The sequence below is a fragment of the Mauremys mutica genome, chromosome 4, assembly GCF_020497125.1.
Source record: "Mauremys mutica isolate MM-2020 ecotype Southern chromosome 4, ASM2049712v1, whole genome shotgun sequence".
NCBI classification, from domain to species: Eukaryota; Metazoa; Chordata; order Testudines; family Geoemydidae; genus Mauremys; species Mauremys mutica.
Window position 1 is genome coordinate 151,743,278 of NC_059075.1, and position 17,468 is coordinate 151,760,745.

Consider the following 17,468-nt stretch of genomic DNA (forward strand, 5'->3'; position numbering starts at 1 on the left):
GAAGGGTTTCAGTCCCCCCCAGTCCCCCCCCAGCCCCAGAGTAGACTCCCCTCTTCTTTGAAATACACTTTCTGGCTGCAGCTGCTGCCTTTAGTCAGGTGAGGTTGAAGCCACACACAAAACGCCTGCCCACAAGAAGCAGGTAGGAGGAGGAGGCAGGGCGCTACCAGTGCTGGGTGATGGGGTCAGTCAGCCCTTGCCACAGGAACAGGGTCCCGGTTGCTGAAAAAAGTGGAAACTCGGTCAAATTACAAAGGATGAATAGAAACAAATAACACAAGTATGTAGGGACCAAATTAGAAAGGCCAAGGCAGAAAACAAGATCAAACTAGCTAGAGACATAAAGGGTAACAAGAAAACATTCTACAAATAGATTAGAAGCAAGAGGAAGACCAAGGACAGGGTAGGCCAGTTACTCAATAAGGGGGGAGAGGGGGAACGATAACAGAAAATGTGGAAATGCCAGAGGTGCTTAATGACTTCTTTGTTTCGGTTTTCACCAAGAAGGTTGCTGGTGATTGGACATTTAACATAGTGAATGCCAGTGAAAATGAGGTAGGATCAGAGGCTAAAATAGGGAAGGAACAAGTTAAAAATTACTTGGACAAATTAGATGTCTTCAAGTAGCCCCCTGCTACCCCCATAGCAGCCAAACTCCTGACCTCACAAAAGGACCACAAAATTCGGGAACCAGAGCCGGAGTATAACGGTTAATCTTCTAACTGAGCCCAGCCCAGTGTGGCAGAAAGGAAGAGGGCGGGACTCAGCTGCATAAGAGGCGGCGGTGGCTAACTTTCTTTTACTTTCCCCTTTGACGAGCTTTCCTTCTGCGCCCAGGGAACCTGCCAGTGAAGATGCAGAGAAATCGCTCCAGGGCTGATTGAGAACAGAGCTGGTGCGAGTGGCCATGGAGGTCCTGAGGGCCAGGGGCAAGAAGGGCCTGGGAGACAAACTACTCCAGAGGGCAAGGACAGGTAAGAGGGGATCTCTCAAGTGTCCGCTCCCTATGGGGGATCTTGTCCATAGGTCTCCTCGCACAGGAGCTGCCTGCTTGCCGGCCTGCCGAGCAGAGAGCTCAGCAGCGCTGCTGATTTCCTGGCACAGTGCGAAGGGCAGGATGCTGAACTTCCTTCCCAAGCAAGACTGCCCCTGGGTGTCGTGGATCCACGGGAGGGTTAGACGCTGAGCGCCTCAAAGGGAGTTAGGCTCTTCCATTGTACCACCAAGGACCAGTGCTTGACAGTTTGCTTCTCCCAGCCCAACCCCCAGCTCTTATTCTCCTTTCTCACATGGGAAATTAACCCCTTCACACCCAGTGGGGAGTCATCCTGAGTGGGGAAACAGAGTCACACTTAAAAAAAAAAAAAAATTACAACAATTTCCCACATGCGCTACACAGGGAAATTCTGTATCAGAGAGGCACGCACCAGAGAGAGACCTAACATTTGCTGGGACGGGGCAGAGGAGAGAGACACAGGACAGATCTATTCATACTGCCAGGGGTGGCTCCAGGCACCAGCACGCCAAGCGCATGCCTGGGGCGGCAAGCCACGGGGGGCGCTCTGCCGGTCGCCGCGAGGGCAGCAGGCAGGTTGCCTTCAGCAACCTTCCTGCAGAGGGTTCGCTGGTCCCACGGCTTCGGCAGACCTCCCGCAGGCTGCTGCCGAATCCGCGGGACTGGGGACCTCCTGCAGGCAAGCCGCCAAAGGCAGCCTGCCTGCCGTGCTTGGGGCAGCAAAATACCTAGAGCCGCCCCTGCATACTGCGAAGGAGGGAAAGAGACAAGGGGTGTTGGAAAGGGAGGTCGAGGGAGAGAAGAAGGCCTGTGTATGGGGCGAGATAGATGTGGGGCTACTCACACTCTGAGGGAGGAGTCCGACATCCAAGAAGCGTTATTTCTTGCTGCATCAATCCAACAAGGAAGCAAACAGTCTCCTTCTTATGGGAGAGGGTTTGTTTCTGTCTCCTGATAGCTCCCAAAGCCTGTCCATGTGGGGAGCGGCTCACTCGGGGGGAGCAGAACGTTTCCTTTATAACCATAACAGAGAGAGACTAGCGTTGAAAAAATGGAAGCTGTGACTCTGAAAAACAATTGGGAGGTCGGTCTGCACTTTCACCTCCACTGAACTAGTTTTTTATCCTGCCATCCTCAGCAGGACACGCCCCACGCTCTGGGAAACACTGGGTTGATAGCACTATGGGAGCAGAGCTAAGGTGAACATTCTGGTCACCGAGAACGTTTCTGTCCCATGCTCTTTGCCAGTGCAAGGGATGTGCCGGTTGGTTTCAGATTCTTCAATCACCTTAGCTTGTGCCTGCCATCATTTCCAGTGTTTGTTACCGCCGTGTTCAGTGTAGCACCCTCCTTCGAAATGCACTTGGCAACCTCACCTGTGACTTCACGGTTTTGTCCATTTGCAGAGGAAAAGGCAGTGCCTCCCAGACGCAAACTGGCCACACTGACCCCGGAGAAGCCAACGCAGGAGAGGCTGTCCCGAGCTGTGCTGGAAAACCCTGGCTTCTCCCCAATTGGACTTATTTTGATCTCTTCTACATTTACATTTATTCCAATCTACTCGCTGGTGCTGCTGTATTGGGCATTCGGGGCCGCAGACAGAACTCTCCACCTCTACCTGATCCCCAAGAACCGTTCAGTAGAAAAGGTAAATAAGACTCGATCGCAATATGCAGGACAGGGAGTCAGAGTCAGCAGCCACAGCAGGGCAAGGAGCAACCTCAATGCAGGGCAGGCAGCTGGTGTGTGAAAACTGAGCCCCTTCGTGCAGTGACATGTGAGGGCAATGAATAGCTTCAGAGGGCAGTGGGTGGTGATGAACCTGACACTCTTAGGGCAGGTCGGGTAGAGATGGATCTATGGGGGATCGATTTGTCGCATCTCGTCTAGACGCGGATAAATCGAACCCCGAACGCGCTCCCCGTCGACTCCGGAACTCCAGCTCGCCAGAGGTGGAAGCGGAGTCGACGGGGGAGCGGCAGCGGTTGACTCGCCGCCATCCTCACGGCCAGGTAAGTCGACCTAAGATACGCCGACTTCAGCTACGCTATTCGCGTAGCCAAAGTCGGCGTATCTTAGGTCGACCCCCCCTCCCCCTTAGTGTAGACCAGGGCTAAGGGAGCCCGAAGGAAATATATAAGCTGCATCAACTTTCCCCTCCTGCCCCAACCCCAGAGGGTAAGAGCCCTTCTCCGTACCGAGGGTAGCGAGCATTGCAGAAAGGAGTTTGAGATTTTTTCACCCTGAAATGGAAGTGCTTGTGCCACTCAAAATGCAGGAAGGCGGGACAGCTCTAGCTTTCTACTCCTGCTTCTTTTCATCCTGATGTAATTGTTAAGCCCCAGAGCCCCTTTTGGGGGAAAAAAACCCTTCAAATTCCCCCCCTCCAAATTCCTCCAATTTTTTTCATCCTTTGATCAATTAACATAACCTTCCATCTGCTCTTCTTAGGGTTCTTCATCCTCCCCAGGCCTGGGGGGCCTGCTGTGGCCCTTCCATTGCCCGGGGCTGACAGCAGGAGCCCCACCAAGCAGGGCTGGCAGTCAGAGCCCCGCTTCCCAGGGCTGATAGCTGGACCCCCAGATTCGGGGGGGGGGCGGGATTCTGCCTAGAACATTAATTCTGCACAAATTCGGCATTACACAGTGGCACCGAATTCCAGCAGGAGGAAACTGCATATGTCTCCATTGCAGAGTTAACCCAAATCTGGGCACTCGGTCAGGTACCTGGGTTTAAAGCACCACTAAATCCAAATGCGAGGTTTCTGTGTGTGGCTGGGAAGCAGGTTAGGGCAGCTCCTGGGTAGTAGCCTGGACTAATGCTGCAGTGAAGACACACCTATAAGAATGGGGTTTAGTCTCTGGCCACTCTTCTTGCCTCCTTCACCTCCTTGCCGTGTTTGAAGGACTTTGCTCTCTTTAGGGATGGAGAGTGTGAAACACCTGCGCCACTGCAGATGTAATAGAAACAAGATTAAAAATAGAATCAGATGAAAATAAAAGAAACGGCTTGTGCCATATAACCTGTCTGATGAATACTTTGCAAAGGCCAGACACATAGGCACCCTTAGCTTAGCTACAATTACAATTACAAGGAAGAAAGGACACAAATCCCTCCTCTGACCCTCCTGGTTAGCGTCCCCTCACACAGCAGTGCGAGAGAGACCTCCCCCACCCATCCATCCATCCACCCACCCACCCACCCACTCAAGCTGCTTATCAAGCTGCTCGTGTTTTCCAAACTAGTTTTCTCCAGTTACACATACAAACACGGTAGGGATGGGAAACATCTCTTGAAGATGGATCACTGAGGATGAGAAGACTCTTTAATGACAATTAATAGCTGTCTTTCAAATGCTTAACCACCTAACACTGATAGCATATTCCAGAGATCCTTGTGTCTGGCTAGACCCAGTTTAACAATTTTCTATTGCCATGAGGTGGAAATTATTGATAGACCTCCAGCCCTTTGTCACAGCAGCTGTGTAATGGGAACTGGGGCTACAGCTGGGCGAATACCAGATGTTTTGTTTCATTGGCAGCTAAGAAAAGATTTTTAAACAATTGTTTCGAGTCAGACTGCAAATGAAAACTTTCACACTTTTCAGTCACTCAGAATCCCCCACTAACCTTGTTTGGGATCAGACCAAAATGCTTCCTTTCAGCTGAGCATTTGAAAACATTTTTGACTTTTTAAAATTAAAATAAAAGGAAATGTTCAGGTTTCATTTTTGAAAATGTCAAAACAAAAAGTCTCAGATTCTTAGGACTTGTTTTTCTCTTTTTGTAACAAAAAAAAATTCCGCAACATTTACATGAATTCACAAAACATTTCAGTGTTGCTGAATCTGCATTTTTCACTGAAAAATGTTGCAGTCGAAATTCACCCCGTTCTAACTGGAATTTGCGGCATTCCCGAAACCTGTTGAATGGAAGCAAGGAGGAAAGAAATAATGTGTGTATGTGTGGTGTGTTTTTTTTTCCACTGGATCACCCATAAATGACTGTGCTAGACCTTTCACAGGCAACTGAAGAACATGAGAAATACCAGTCAATTTCTGTGGACAAGCCGCCTCACTTTGGAACTCGTCATGGTGTGCCAGGTGTACCGGATGCCGCGATAAATCCATCGGTAAGTGAGATTAATTACAGAGCATGGATGTAGCGTGGTCCTTGAGAGAAGCCCCATTAAGTTTAAATCTCTGGGCTGTCTGGTCCTGCACTAGCTGCCAGTTGCAAATGGCCTTCAAGGGTAACCACAAGTTGAGCATCTGCAGGAGGCCAGTCTGGGGGTGACTCGGGAGTGAGATCCTGAATATTAGAGGGAAGGTTGCCAAAAACAAATAAAACAAATGCTGCTAGAGCATTGCTGTGAATCTGTTAGGCAGCTGCTGTACGCCGACCCAGAGGTGGCTGCATTTCTGGGGTGGGTGAAGTGATCCCTGCCCTTAACTGGCATTATGCAGTAGTTGCGTTTGAGCCCCCTCCTGGCATCGCTGTTTCTCCCTCCATCCTGCCCGTGACTCCTTCCACCAGCCCTTCTGCCTGTTCTCCCCATTCTCACATCCCACGTCCGGCTGCGCTTTTGCCGTCTTCTCCTTGCACCTGGTGACAGCTTCCCCAACGCTCGCTCTTCACTTCATCCCATTGTCCCCACCCACCTATCCCTCATGATCCAGATGCTCCAACCTAGTCCCTGTGCTCACGCTTCCTCCGTGTCCCTCCTTTTCCCCGGCTCTCTCTGGAACACCTGCTGCTTCTCCAAAAATATCACCCCCATTTGCAGCCCCTTCATCGCCCACTGCCTCCATCTCCCAGCATCCCAGGAACCTGGATTCTGCTGACTGACGCCAGCTGTGTGGCTGGGCTCTCGTTCACACACTGCGCCCTGCATCACCCCCAACAGTCCATGGCGGGGGTGTTGGACTCCTCCCACCCCCCATCACTCCGGCCCACAAGCTGCGGGTATTTTGGATTCCTCCCTCTCGCTCGCCTCACACACTTGCGCTATTTATAAATCTCGCCACTTCTTTCTCCTCAGTCTTAAACAGTTTTGTCTCTAACGCGTCATCTCGCCTTTGTATTAGGATTTGAAATTTACCTACATAGGGCCTGAGAGCCGGAAGCCCTACACCAGGGACATGGAAGAACGAATGCAGCTCAGCTTGACAAAGCAAAAATACTGCACAGGTGATAGAGAAAGTGGACCTCTCCGGATTGCCTCTCTGAGAGCAGGTAAGCTCAATGGTGGTGTGGAAAACATAGCCCCTTTCTCCTCAGATCTTGGGGTCTCTCTGCTCCAGCCTCATCCTTCAACCTCTCTGCTGTTCCTAAAATTGTCAAGTCTCCTTTCCGCCTTGACAGCTTAACCTCACTGAGCTTTTGAGACAGGGTCCTCTCCTAGGGCAGGGGGGATTCAGGGAGTTGGGGTAACACCAGGCAGTGGAGATATCAGTGTTGGAGGAGCGGTCAAAGAGACGGGGAAGCAGGAGAAGCCACAAAGCTGCAGAGCTGCTCCTCAGCTGTCTCTGCAAAGGGCTGAACCATCTGAGTAGCGTTTTCAGTCCTTTGTCCACCCAGTGAAGAGACAGGGGCAGAGCTCTGTCTGCTACACTGATTGAGGGGGGGGCTGTCCCCCAGCATGTGTAACTACTCGGGTTGGCTCCTTTCCCCAGGAGGTGGGGAACTGGGGAAGAGTAAATAAAATAAAATAAATAAATAATTGGAGATATACCAATCTCCTAGAATTGGAAGGGACCTTGAAAGGTCATTGAGTCCAGCCCCTTGCCTTAACTAGCAGGACCAATTTTTGCCCCAGATCCCTAAGTGGCTTCCTCAAGCATTGAACTCACAATGCTGGGTTTAGCAGGCCAATGCTCAAACCATTGAGCTATCCCTCCCCGTAGCCAATCAGATAGGTATTTTGTAGATTTTTGTCCATTAGGGTGAGGAAAACCTGTCGTCTCTGGGAGACCAATAGAGATCCATTTCTGAAGATAATTAACTAGAGCAGGGGTAGACAACCTATGGCATGGGAGCTGAAGGCGGCACGAAAGCTGATTTTCAGTGGCACTCACCCTGGCCACCAGTCCGGGGGGCTCTGTATTTTAATTTAATTTTAAATGAAGCTTCTTAAACATTTTAAAAACCTTATTTACTTTACATACAACAATAGTTTAGTTATACATTATAGACTTATAGAAAGAGACCTTCTAAAAATGTTAAAATGTATGACTGCCACACGAAACCTTAAATTACAGTGAATAAATGAAGACTCGGCACAGCACTTCTGACAGGTTTCTGACCCCTGAACTAGAGGGTCATGTGCCTGATTCGGATCTGATTGGCTAAGAGTGCCCGCTGTGGTGTGAGAGGAGCAGCAGAAGCAGACAATTATTCAGAAAAAGTGAATCAAACTTCTAGCTTTTTCCTCTTCCAGGGGATGTGGAACATCCTGCATCAGGGTCTGATCCTCCCACCAGTTAGTTCATCCTTCAGGGTGTGGGGAGTTGTCCTGTTTGCAGCACAGAAAGTAGAAGGAAAAGACTCATTACTGAGACAGTGGCAGAGCTAGAAAGGGAACCTAAGAGACCGCATCCTCTCTGGGACTAATCCCTAGAACTACTCCCTTCCCCCCTCAGCCCCAACCTGCTCAGACATAGAAACAAAATCCCAGACTCCCCAGCCCTAGAGCAGAACCTCCCTGACCACAGGTGGATTCTATCCAAACCAGACGTGAGGGGAGCACAGAGGCACTGACGTTTGATCTACAGAAGGGTGGGGATGGAGAAGGGAGGGTACCCCGCCTTGGGTGGGGTTGCGGCTGGACTGTACAGTTTGTTTCTCTTGTTATAGGCACAAGCACAGGGAAAACAACACAAGATCTCCTGGTAAACAGCTTGGATGACTTGGGAGAGAGCGAGTTGAAGAACTTCAAGCGCAAACTGACTGACATTGCTCTGAAGGAGGGATACAACCACATCCCTAAAGGGAAACTGGAGAATGCAACATCTCTAGAGATCACTGACCTCTTGATTGGACACTACACAATGGATTATGCGCTGGAGGTGACCACAACAGTGCTGGAAGCCATCAACCAGAAAGACCTGGCAAGGAGATTAAGAAGCATAACAAGGACTGGTGAGGAATCAGCCTGGGGCTGGCTGTGCCTTCCTGTATCTCAAAGTGTTACCCCAAATACCCATATTCACCACTGTTATATAGTTATGTTAAATTTTGTACAACGCATGTGTCAAGGCAGAATCCCCACTCAGTCACTTTGAGTACAGAAGGTGAGAGCCTGCAAGGATTTAAAAAATTAATACTGGCCACTCCAGGCGTATATTACACTCCTGAGGTTACAGCTTTTCTCTGTAAATGCTGCCACCACCCAAATGCAAAAAACCCCTTGGACCCAGGAAAGAGCAATTCCTCCCTGTGGGGTACCCTCAAGCCCTTTCACCCCGGGAAGAGCTGAGAAAGGAAATTAGATGTTGCTATCAGCTAATCAAACAACATGTGCACAAACCTCTCAGGACACCAAAAATCCAATCCTGTTCTTAAAAAGGGTACATTTTATTTAAAACAAAAAGGAAAAAAATACATCTGGAACTTAGGCTCTTGCTAGATTTTAAAAGAGCAATTCCAAAAATTAAGCACCCAAAATAGCTTTCTTGGGGGTTAGCTTAAAGGTTACAAGCAAACAAAAGCATCTGGAGTTAGCACAGAGGAGTCCACAAGCCTTAAAAAATAAACAGAAATAAACCTAATCGTGTCTTCCTAAACATTCCTAATTTACTTACATATTTGGGTTGTTAAAAGTAGCTCTAGATATGATCTGATGGTTTTCATATCTGGTTCAAACTTTACACAGCATTCCTGCTGCCCGTCTCTTCAGCCCAGAGAGAACAGACAAAGGGAAAGTTTCTTTCCCAATTTTAAAAAGTTCTACCTTCCCATTGGCTCTTTTGGTTAGGTGCCCACTTTTTTTCCCCTTTACCTGGGGATTTTTTAACCTTTTACAGGTAAAGCAAGTAGAGAACAGCTACCAAGAGGGATTTTACAGCTAACTGGCTGGCTGGGTGTCCATCAAAGGGAGCTACCCACACACACACACTTCATTTATCACAACATGTCTTTCCAGATATCTCCAACATTTATTGCAACATTTAATTCCCTCTTTAACCCTCCCGGTGACCTCTCTTCCCTCTCTGCACAGGATTTTACCAGCTTCTCCACAGAGAAATGAAATCTGACAGATTATACCTCCTCGTCTTCCCATCCCAACCACCACCTCCTTCCCCCATCATTAACCTTGAAGTCTCCCACCTTCTCTTCATGACTAATTCTCCATCACCTGCTCCAGTGATTCGTATCCCTTCCCGCCTTCTTACCTCAACTATCCCTGTACTAATCCCCTCCATCACCCTTTTTCTTAATCTCTGACTGGCCTCTGGCTCCTTCCCCTCACAATACAAGCTCGTCATGGTCTCTCCTATCATCAAACACCAGCCCTCAACCCTGCCTGCCTCTCCAACTACTGCCCCATCTCTCTCCTTGCCTCCATTTCTAAACTCACCAAATGGACTGTTGACAACTAATGGATCAAATTCCTCTTTTCCAGCTCCATCTTGAACCGTTATTCTCTGGCTCCCGATGTTTCCACTCCATTGAAACAGCTCTCATTAGGATCTTTCATAGCCCCTTTCTCCTCAGATCTTGGGGTCTCTCTGCTCCGGCCTCATCCTTCAACCTCTCTGCTCTTCCTGAAATTGTCAATTCTCCTTTCCTCCTTGACAGCTTATGCTCACTGGGCTTTTGAGACAGGGTCCTCTCCTAGGTGGGGGGGATTCAGGGAGTTGGGGTAACACTAGGCAGTGGAGATATCAGTGACAGAGGAGTGGTTAAAGAGATGGGGAAACAGGAGAACCCACAAAGAGGAGGGGCAGCTGCAGAGCTGCTCCCCAGCTGGCTCTGCAAAGAGCTGAAGCATCTTAGTAGCAATCTGAACCCTTTGTCCACCCAGGAAAGAGACACTGATTGCGGGGCTGGACTGTCCCTCAACCTGTGTAGCTACTTGGATTGGCTGCTTTCCCCAGGAGGTGGGGAACTTGGGAAGAGTAGCCAATCACATGGGGAGTTGGGGGATTTTTTCCATAAATGGGTGAGGAAAACCTCTAGTCTCTGGGAAACCCATAGAGATCCATGTCTGAAGATAATTAATTAGAATGTCATATGCCTGATTCAGATCTGACTGGCTAAGAGTGCCTGCTGTGATGTGAGAGGAGCAGCATAAGCAGACAATTATTCAGCTAGAGGTTTGATTCACCTTTTCTTTTTCCTGTTCCAGGGGACGTGAAACATCCTGCATCAGGGTCTGATCCTCCCACCCGTTAGTTCATCCTTCAGGGTGTGGGGAGTTGTCCTGTTTGCAGCATAGAAAGTAGAAGGAAAAGACTCATTACTGAGACAGTGGCAGAGCTAGAAAGGGAACCTAAGAGTCCATGTCCTCTCTGGGACTAATCCCTAGAACTACCCCCTTCCCCCCTCAGCCCCCACCTGCTCAGACGTAGAAACGAAATCCCAGACTCCCCAGCCCTAGACAGCAGAACCTCCCTGACCACGGGTGGATTCTATCCAAACCAGACATGAGGGGAGCGCAGAGGCACTGACGTTTGATCTACAGAAGGGTGGCGATGGGGAAGGGAGGGTACCCCGGCCTGGGTGGGGTTGCAGCTGGACGGTATAGTTTGTTTCTCTTGTTATAGGCACACGCACAGGGAAAACAACACGAGATCTCCTGGTCAACACCTTGGATGACTTGGGGGAGAGCGAGTTGAAGAACTTCAAGCGCAAACTGACTGACATTGATCTGAAGGAGGGATACGACCACATCCCTAAAGGGAAACTGGAGAATGCAATGTCTCTAGAGATCACTGACCTCTTGATCAGATACTACACAATGGATTATGCGCTGGAGGTGACCACAACAGTGCTGGAAGCCATCAACCGGAAAGACCTGGCAAGGAGATTAAGAAGCGTAACAAGGACTGGTCAGGAATCAGCCTGGCTGTGCCTCCCTGTACCTCTAGGTGTTATTCACAAATACCCATATTCACCACTGCTATATAATTACGATAAGTTTTGTACAATGCATGTCTTGCAAAATATTTTAAAAGTCTTGCTCTCTTGAACATTAATATCCTGTTGGATTGTGTATGTTCTCATGTGATGTGAAGTTTTGCTATGTGTCTGTTACTGAAATATATTGTGAGGTTGGGAACACCCCAACCAGCCTTTCAGGTACAACAGTGGAGAAGCCAGACAGTGGTTAATGATTCATCCACACCTATCAAGGAAAGTGCGCCCGCGTACTGGCCGATTTTCGGCGGTATTTCAGCGGCAACACCTATTGACATTGCTGCTTGTCGGTGGAATTTCGGCGGATCGTCCACCGCCATGGTCCTCCGTGCTCGTTGTCTGGCACCTGCCCGACGAAAAAGGTTGGGGACCACTGGTCTAGAGGCCAAAGACGTTGAACTGGGGAAGGGTGGTCTCAGGCTGGAAAAGAGTCCCAGCCTGTGTATTGAGGATCTGTGACCTGTTTGTACCATCCTTCAGGGTGAGACACTGCTTGATTCAAATCCTATTTAGTTTGTAGAACTCAGAGTGTGAATATCTTTTTATTTCTTAAGTAACCAACTTTGATCATTACACTTGCTACTTATAATCACTTAAAATCTACCCTTTTGTAATCAATAAACCTGTTTTATATTTTGCCTAAAACGGTGTGTATTGGCTGAAGTGCTTGGGAAATCTCAGCTCAGTTTACAAAGGCTAGTGTGTGTCCTCTCCACATGGAGGGAGGGGTGGAGTCGGTAATGAACTCACACCAGGCAGGCTTCCGACCAGTGCAAGACAGCACAGTTCTGGGGTGCGTGACTGGGGAACTGGGTGGAATTAGCTGAAGCCTCCCTGTTGATGGTTCATGAGAGGCTAGGAGCTCATTCATGTAACTCAGCTGGGTGAGTCCCTGCCTGTGGATGTCTGTATCAGTGCAGTGCCTGTTAGAGGTTTGTGGCTTGACACAGCATCACAGAGTGAAAGGGACACTCCGGGTTGGGAGAGAGGGCTCAGCGGTCTCACAGTCCAGGTTGCACCCCAGGGACCCATCACAGAGGAGCTCAGCCTTGTTTCTATACAGGGAACCCATTGCATTGTCTTCTTAGCAGAGCAGATCCAGAAGCCCATGGAACTCAGTATCCTGTCTCTGACAAGGGCTGCCACCAGTGCTCATTATCCACATAAATGTCTAATCCTTCTTGAATTCTGCTAGGTTCTGGGCCTCACGTGTACCTTATGGCAGGGAGCCATCAGGACTTAAAACTAGTATTATTATTTTACACAAAGCCCAATTAGCTTTGATTCATTTTTAAATTTGCTGTCTTTTGGTTCAAGTGTCCCCCTGTTCTTGTATTACAGAAAAGCGTGACTAGAAGTGCCCCGACCACCTTAGGTTTATAGAATGGCATAGGAATATTTTCAGTATTATTTTCCGTTCCTTATGCAGACGACTGTTGTTGTATTTTTTAGTATTATACCTCATTATACTTTGCAAGATCAGGTATCAAGTTCAGTGTTTCTCATATATTTACATGGCCATTAGCTGTTTTATTCTATAAAAAATAGTCCGTTTTAATAGAATAGTAAAAATGCACTGTTAATACCTAGAACGTCCCAGAATGGCAATAATAAGGAGGACGGGGGAATTCTAACTCTGCTCCTTGGTATCTTTGCTCTACAATGCAGGGGGACTTCCAAGCATCCCTTCCAACTGTTGACCTGTCCCCCATCCCAAACTGCTGCTACATCCCAGGGAAAAGGTCTCTGATTTCTGATCCATCTCCCAGTGCTAAACCACTGATCCCGCCCGCCTGCTGGCGATTGTCGATCTGTCCATACCCTGGACCCAAGTCTGGCTGCCTCGTGGCCTGTTGCAGTGCAGGCAAGAGCTTCAAGCAAAGAGGCAACCAGATGTCTGTGTTAAGCTGGCAATGTTCCTGGGAGGGTCAGCATTACAGCTAGCTATCTTGGGCTCTGCAGCATTAACCCTCGCACTGCCTGTCAGTACAGCTTCTCTTTCATAGCCTCAGACACCCAGCCGGCCTGGCCATAGACTGCAGTGGAGAACATGGTGTCACAGTTTTGGGGTAACTGTACCTTTGACTCATCCTTCCACGATCTGGTCCAGAAGAGCCCTCTCAGGTTTCTAGCGATCACCTCTCTCTGGGCAAAGTCCAGCCTGCACGTGTTGCTTTTCTCCCCAAGGACGCTGTTTTGCCAGTCACCAACCGGCTCACTCAAAGCACAGGACATTTATTTAAAGACACAAAGAAAACATATAAAACAACACCAAAAGCTAAACACATATTAAAAGTACCAGAAGTCGCACATCAGCCCTGAGGACCGTGGCAGGCCTCAGTCCTGCCATCCTTTCCACAGGCTCGGGTCCCCCTTGGATAACAGATCATGTACCTCTGTTGAATTAAAAAGAAGGCCCCTCTCTCAGGGCTTGTCTACACTTGAAAAGGTACAGCGGTGTGGCTGCAAGACTGCATACCCCATCAGTGTAGACACTACCTACACTGATGGGAGAATCCCTCCCATCCACTTCGCTGAGAGGCGGGAATGTGGTGAACAGAATTCTTCCAACCACCTCTCACTGTCTATGGGCATGTCTACAGGTATAGCGATAACCAATGCAGCTGTGTTGCTGCAGCACATCTCAGGAAGACGCTGCATGCTGAAGGAAGAGAGCTCTCCCACCGGCATAATAAAACTACCTGTGCGAGCGGCAGATGCTATGTCAGCGGGAGAAGCTCTCCCGCCGACATAGCACAGTGCACTCGAGTGCTTATGCCAGCGTAACTTATGTTGCTCCGGGGGGGGGGGGGGGTTACTCACACTCCTGAATGACATAAGTTTTGCCTACATAAGATGTAGTGTAGACATGGTCTATATCAGGGTTTAGGTCATCTTAACGACATCACTCGGGGCGGGGGGGGAGTGGATTTTTCACATCCCTGAGTGAGGTTGTTAAACCGACCTATTTTCTCACATAGACCACGGTTCAGTTCAAGCTAGCCCTTTATACACCAAAAGCCCTTCCTTTGTCTCTTTGGTCTCTGGTACCTGTTTGAACAAGTCTGTGCAAACCATGCTGGGGCTGGTACTTCCGTGGGGCTGTTTATAATCCCAGGGCTTGCAGGAATCACCCCTCACCCCCATCAGTTGTTCCTGGTAGAGCTGCAGTAACCTCCCCCATGCAGACACAGGGCCTGGCCAGGACGGTACTTAGAACATTCATTCATTTAATACAAGATGGTCCCAAAAGATACGGCACATGGTTGCAATATTGGTCACTCAGAGGACATAACTGCTGAGCCTCCTGAGGAGGTGACTCTGCCTCCTACTCAGCTGAATCTCTAATCAATTGTGCTGCTCCCTAATCTGGATTGTTTACTTCTTCTCATTGACTCCAGAGGTCCTGGCTGCATGGCCACAGCCCAGTCAGAACATCACTGGGGTCAGACGGGGAACTGGAGCAGCAGGGACTGAGGGTGGCTCCTGTCCCAGTGAGGGACCAGCTCTGCCCCGGGGCTGGCTCAGCTCTGTAGCCCGTAGAGCTATCTTGTCTTTATTATATTTAGCAGTAATGCAAGGAACCTACAGGTCTGTATCCTGTAAGACATTAACTTCAGCCAGTTTGCATAAGGCTTGAGACCTATGAACTCTGAACAGCTAAACTTTGAACAGATAAACAGCCCAACAGAAACCCCAAGTATTGGGGAGCTGAAAATGGAGTGCTTAAGGGGAATTTCTGACCACAAGAACATGACTTCAACCACACGAGTGTCATGGCAACGAATTGACCTAAATAACAGGTACATGGGGTGCATCTGCAGATACCTAACCACAAAAGGGCCATGGCAAGAAATTGACGTATATGATGATAAGTGCAGTTCAGTCATCTCTCTGTTCTCAAGAGCATTTAAGGCATTTCTCACTTGGTCACTTAGATTTTGGCTGTGAATAATTGGACCAGCCCTATTAGAGACAGACACGCATGGTCTGGAAATCGGAGACTGATGTTTTTCCTTCAATCCATATTAATAACTGTAAGAGATGTCCTGCTTCAGCCAGGCTTTGCTTAAGCGAAACGTCCAGGCAGCGAGACTCAGTGGGTGGATGTTTTGGCCTTATTAGAGCAAAGAGAACAATGGGGAGAATAATCCACACATCCATTTGCATTTGAAACGTGTTATCGATCCAACCATGCCCTTTCCTGTTACCTTTCCATCAACTACTGAGCACAGAGCTTCACTAACGGGAATATTCATGACAAGTGAATGTTTAGATGACTCCGAATTCTAGGTTCGATTTCAATGTTTGAAAGTCATGCTATATGTTGGCTAGTTCCATAAGCCATCCAATCAGAGAACAGAAACAAGGCCATGTGATTTCGGTAATTCTCCATGCTGGCATTCATTTCAGAGTCCAATATGGAATGCTCAGAAGGAACTCTGTGAGCTGCTGAGCGAGAGAGAACTTCACAAATAGTTTTAATCAACAAATAAACTCGGAAACAATACAGTGGGCTTCAGTCCACCATAGGCCATAACTTCTGCCGCCCTCAGCCCCTCATTCCTCACTTTTATACTTTGTTGGTCACTCCTCCCACTCCACAATCTGCTCCACCTTTGACTCCCATGCCCCACTTTCCCCATCATAAAATCCATCCCATCAGCCCACAGCCCTGGCTTGCTCCTGTTCTCAGGCAAATGGACACCTCAAGAGAGTCCCATCAGCATGCCAACTTCCTCCACTACAGGCTTGTTCTCTCCTCCTTTAGATCTGCCGTCTCCTTGTTCAAAGAATGATGCCCTCCTTCTTCATTGACTTCCGCACCCCCCACATCCCAATCCTCTGCTCCAGCCCTGAGCCCCCTTCCACACCCCAAACCCCTCATCCTCGGCCCCCACCCCAGAGCCTTCACCCCTAGCTAGAGCCCTCACCTCCTGCACCCAACCCTCTGCCCCAGCTCTGAGCCCCCTCCCATCCCCTGCACCCCTAATACCTCATCCCCGGCCCTGCCCCAGAGCCTTCGTCCCTGACTGGAGCCTGCACGCAACCCTCTGCCCCAGGAATGAACTCCCTCCCGCACCCCTAACCCCTCATCTCTGGTCGCATCCCATCCCAAAACCCACAACCTCAGCCATAGCCCTCCTCCTCCCACATCCCAACCCTCTGCCCCAGCCCTGAGCCCCCTCCCACACTCCGAACCCCTCGGCCCCACCCCCACCACATGAATCTTGTTCTGTGCACCGGTATGGAGGTGATGTGTCACACGTCACCTCCATATTGGTGCACATAACAACATTCATTCCACATATGGACTTAAAAAATTAGAGGGAACACTGCCCCTCACCCCCATCAGCAGTTCCTTGTGGGGCTGCGGTAACCCTCCCCAGGGAGCAGACACTAACCCTAGCCCAGGACGGTACTTAGAACATTCATTCATTTAATACAAGATGGTCCCCAAAGATATGACCCGTGGTTGTGATATCACGGGAGATAACTGATAGACGTCATCCTATCCACTAAGATCTTGACAACGGTCCTCTTCCTCCCCCCCAAACCCGCAACGTCTTAAGTCCCACAAGCCTTTCTGGGAACACTTTTTTAGGCTCATGCCATCAGGTTACCATCAGAAGGAGGCTTGGAAAGCAGATTGGTCTAAACAAAATGTAAAAAATACGCACCTTGTGCCAGATCCCACATAGAAGGTTCCTGGGTTTGACCTTCCATGGTCATCTTAGTCAACTCTGATCCAAATCCAAACCAACCATGGTAGATCGGACATATAATGCACAAGTGGAAAATCAAGGACTGCCCGACGTGAGAATGTGGCTCCCCACGACAGACCATCAAACATATCACTACCTACTGCCCAATTTATAAATATGAAGGAGGCATTACTGCAATAAATTCTCCTACTCCTGAGGTAGCCATTTGGCTCAATCAACCTCAGGTGAAGTTGTAGTTGCTGCTCTACACAAGCCATACAAAAGAAGACGACTGAACTGCTGAGGAGATGACCCAGCCTCCAACTCAGCTGAATCTCTAATTACTGTGCTGTTTCCTAATTGGGATCATTTGCTTCTCTTTGATGCCAGCAGTCCTGGCTGCATGGCCACAGCCCATTCAGTACATCATTGGGGTCAGATGGGGCATGGGGGCAGCAGGGACTGAGGGTGGCTTCTGTCCCAGTGAGGGACCAGCTCTGCCCCTGGGCTGGTTCTGCACTGTAGCCTGTTGAGTTACCTTGCCCTTATTATATTCAGCAGTAACACAAGGAACCTACAGGCCTGTATCCTGTAAGACATTAGCTTCAG

General features: G+C 49.1%; 1 protein-coding gene and 1 long non-coding RNA gene across 4 annotated transcripts; one reads left to right on the top strand and one right to left on the bottom strand.

The window, feature by feature from the left end:
- Positions 1-98: 98 nt before the first annotated feature.
- Positions 99-13,853, bottom strand: LOC123368382. 3 transcript variants are annotated; one of them, XR_006578749.1, is made up of 9 exons: positions 13,234-13,853; positions 10,955-11,032; positions 10,343-10,438; positions 9,593-9,849; positions 8,043-8,120; positions 7,432-7,528; positions 3,742-3,965; positions 1,860-2,028; positions 99-222 (listed from the first exon to the last, which is right to left on the bottom strand). It is a non-coding gene; the product is annotated as an uncharacterized LOC123368382 (long non-coding RNA). The 3 variants fall into 3 exon arrangements; XR_006578750.1 differs by lacking the exon at positions 99-222 and having other exon boundaries at positions 1,678-2,028; positions 9,593-9,779; XR_006578748.1 differs by lacking the exon at positions 99-222 and having other exon boundaries at positions 1,678-2,028.
- On the top strand, positions 822-11,788 carry LOC123368330. The gene is made up of 6 exons (XM_045013073.1): positions 822-974; positions 2,422-2,663; positions 5,039-5,146; positions 6,102-6,249; positions 7,870-8,154; positions 10,782-11,788. Exons 1-6 carry the CDS (start codon positions 908-910, stop codon positions 11,204-11,206), a joined length of 1,275 nt encoding a protein of 424 aa, XP_044869008.1. The 5' UTR covers positions 822-907; the 3' UTR covers positions 11,207-11,788.
- Positions 13,854-17,468: the final 3,615 nt, after the last annotated feature.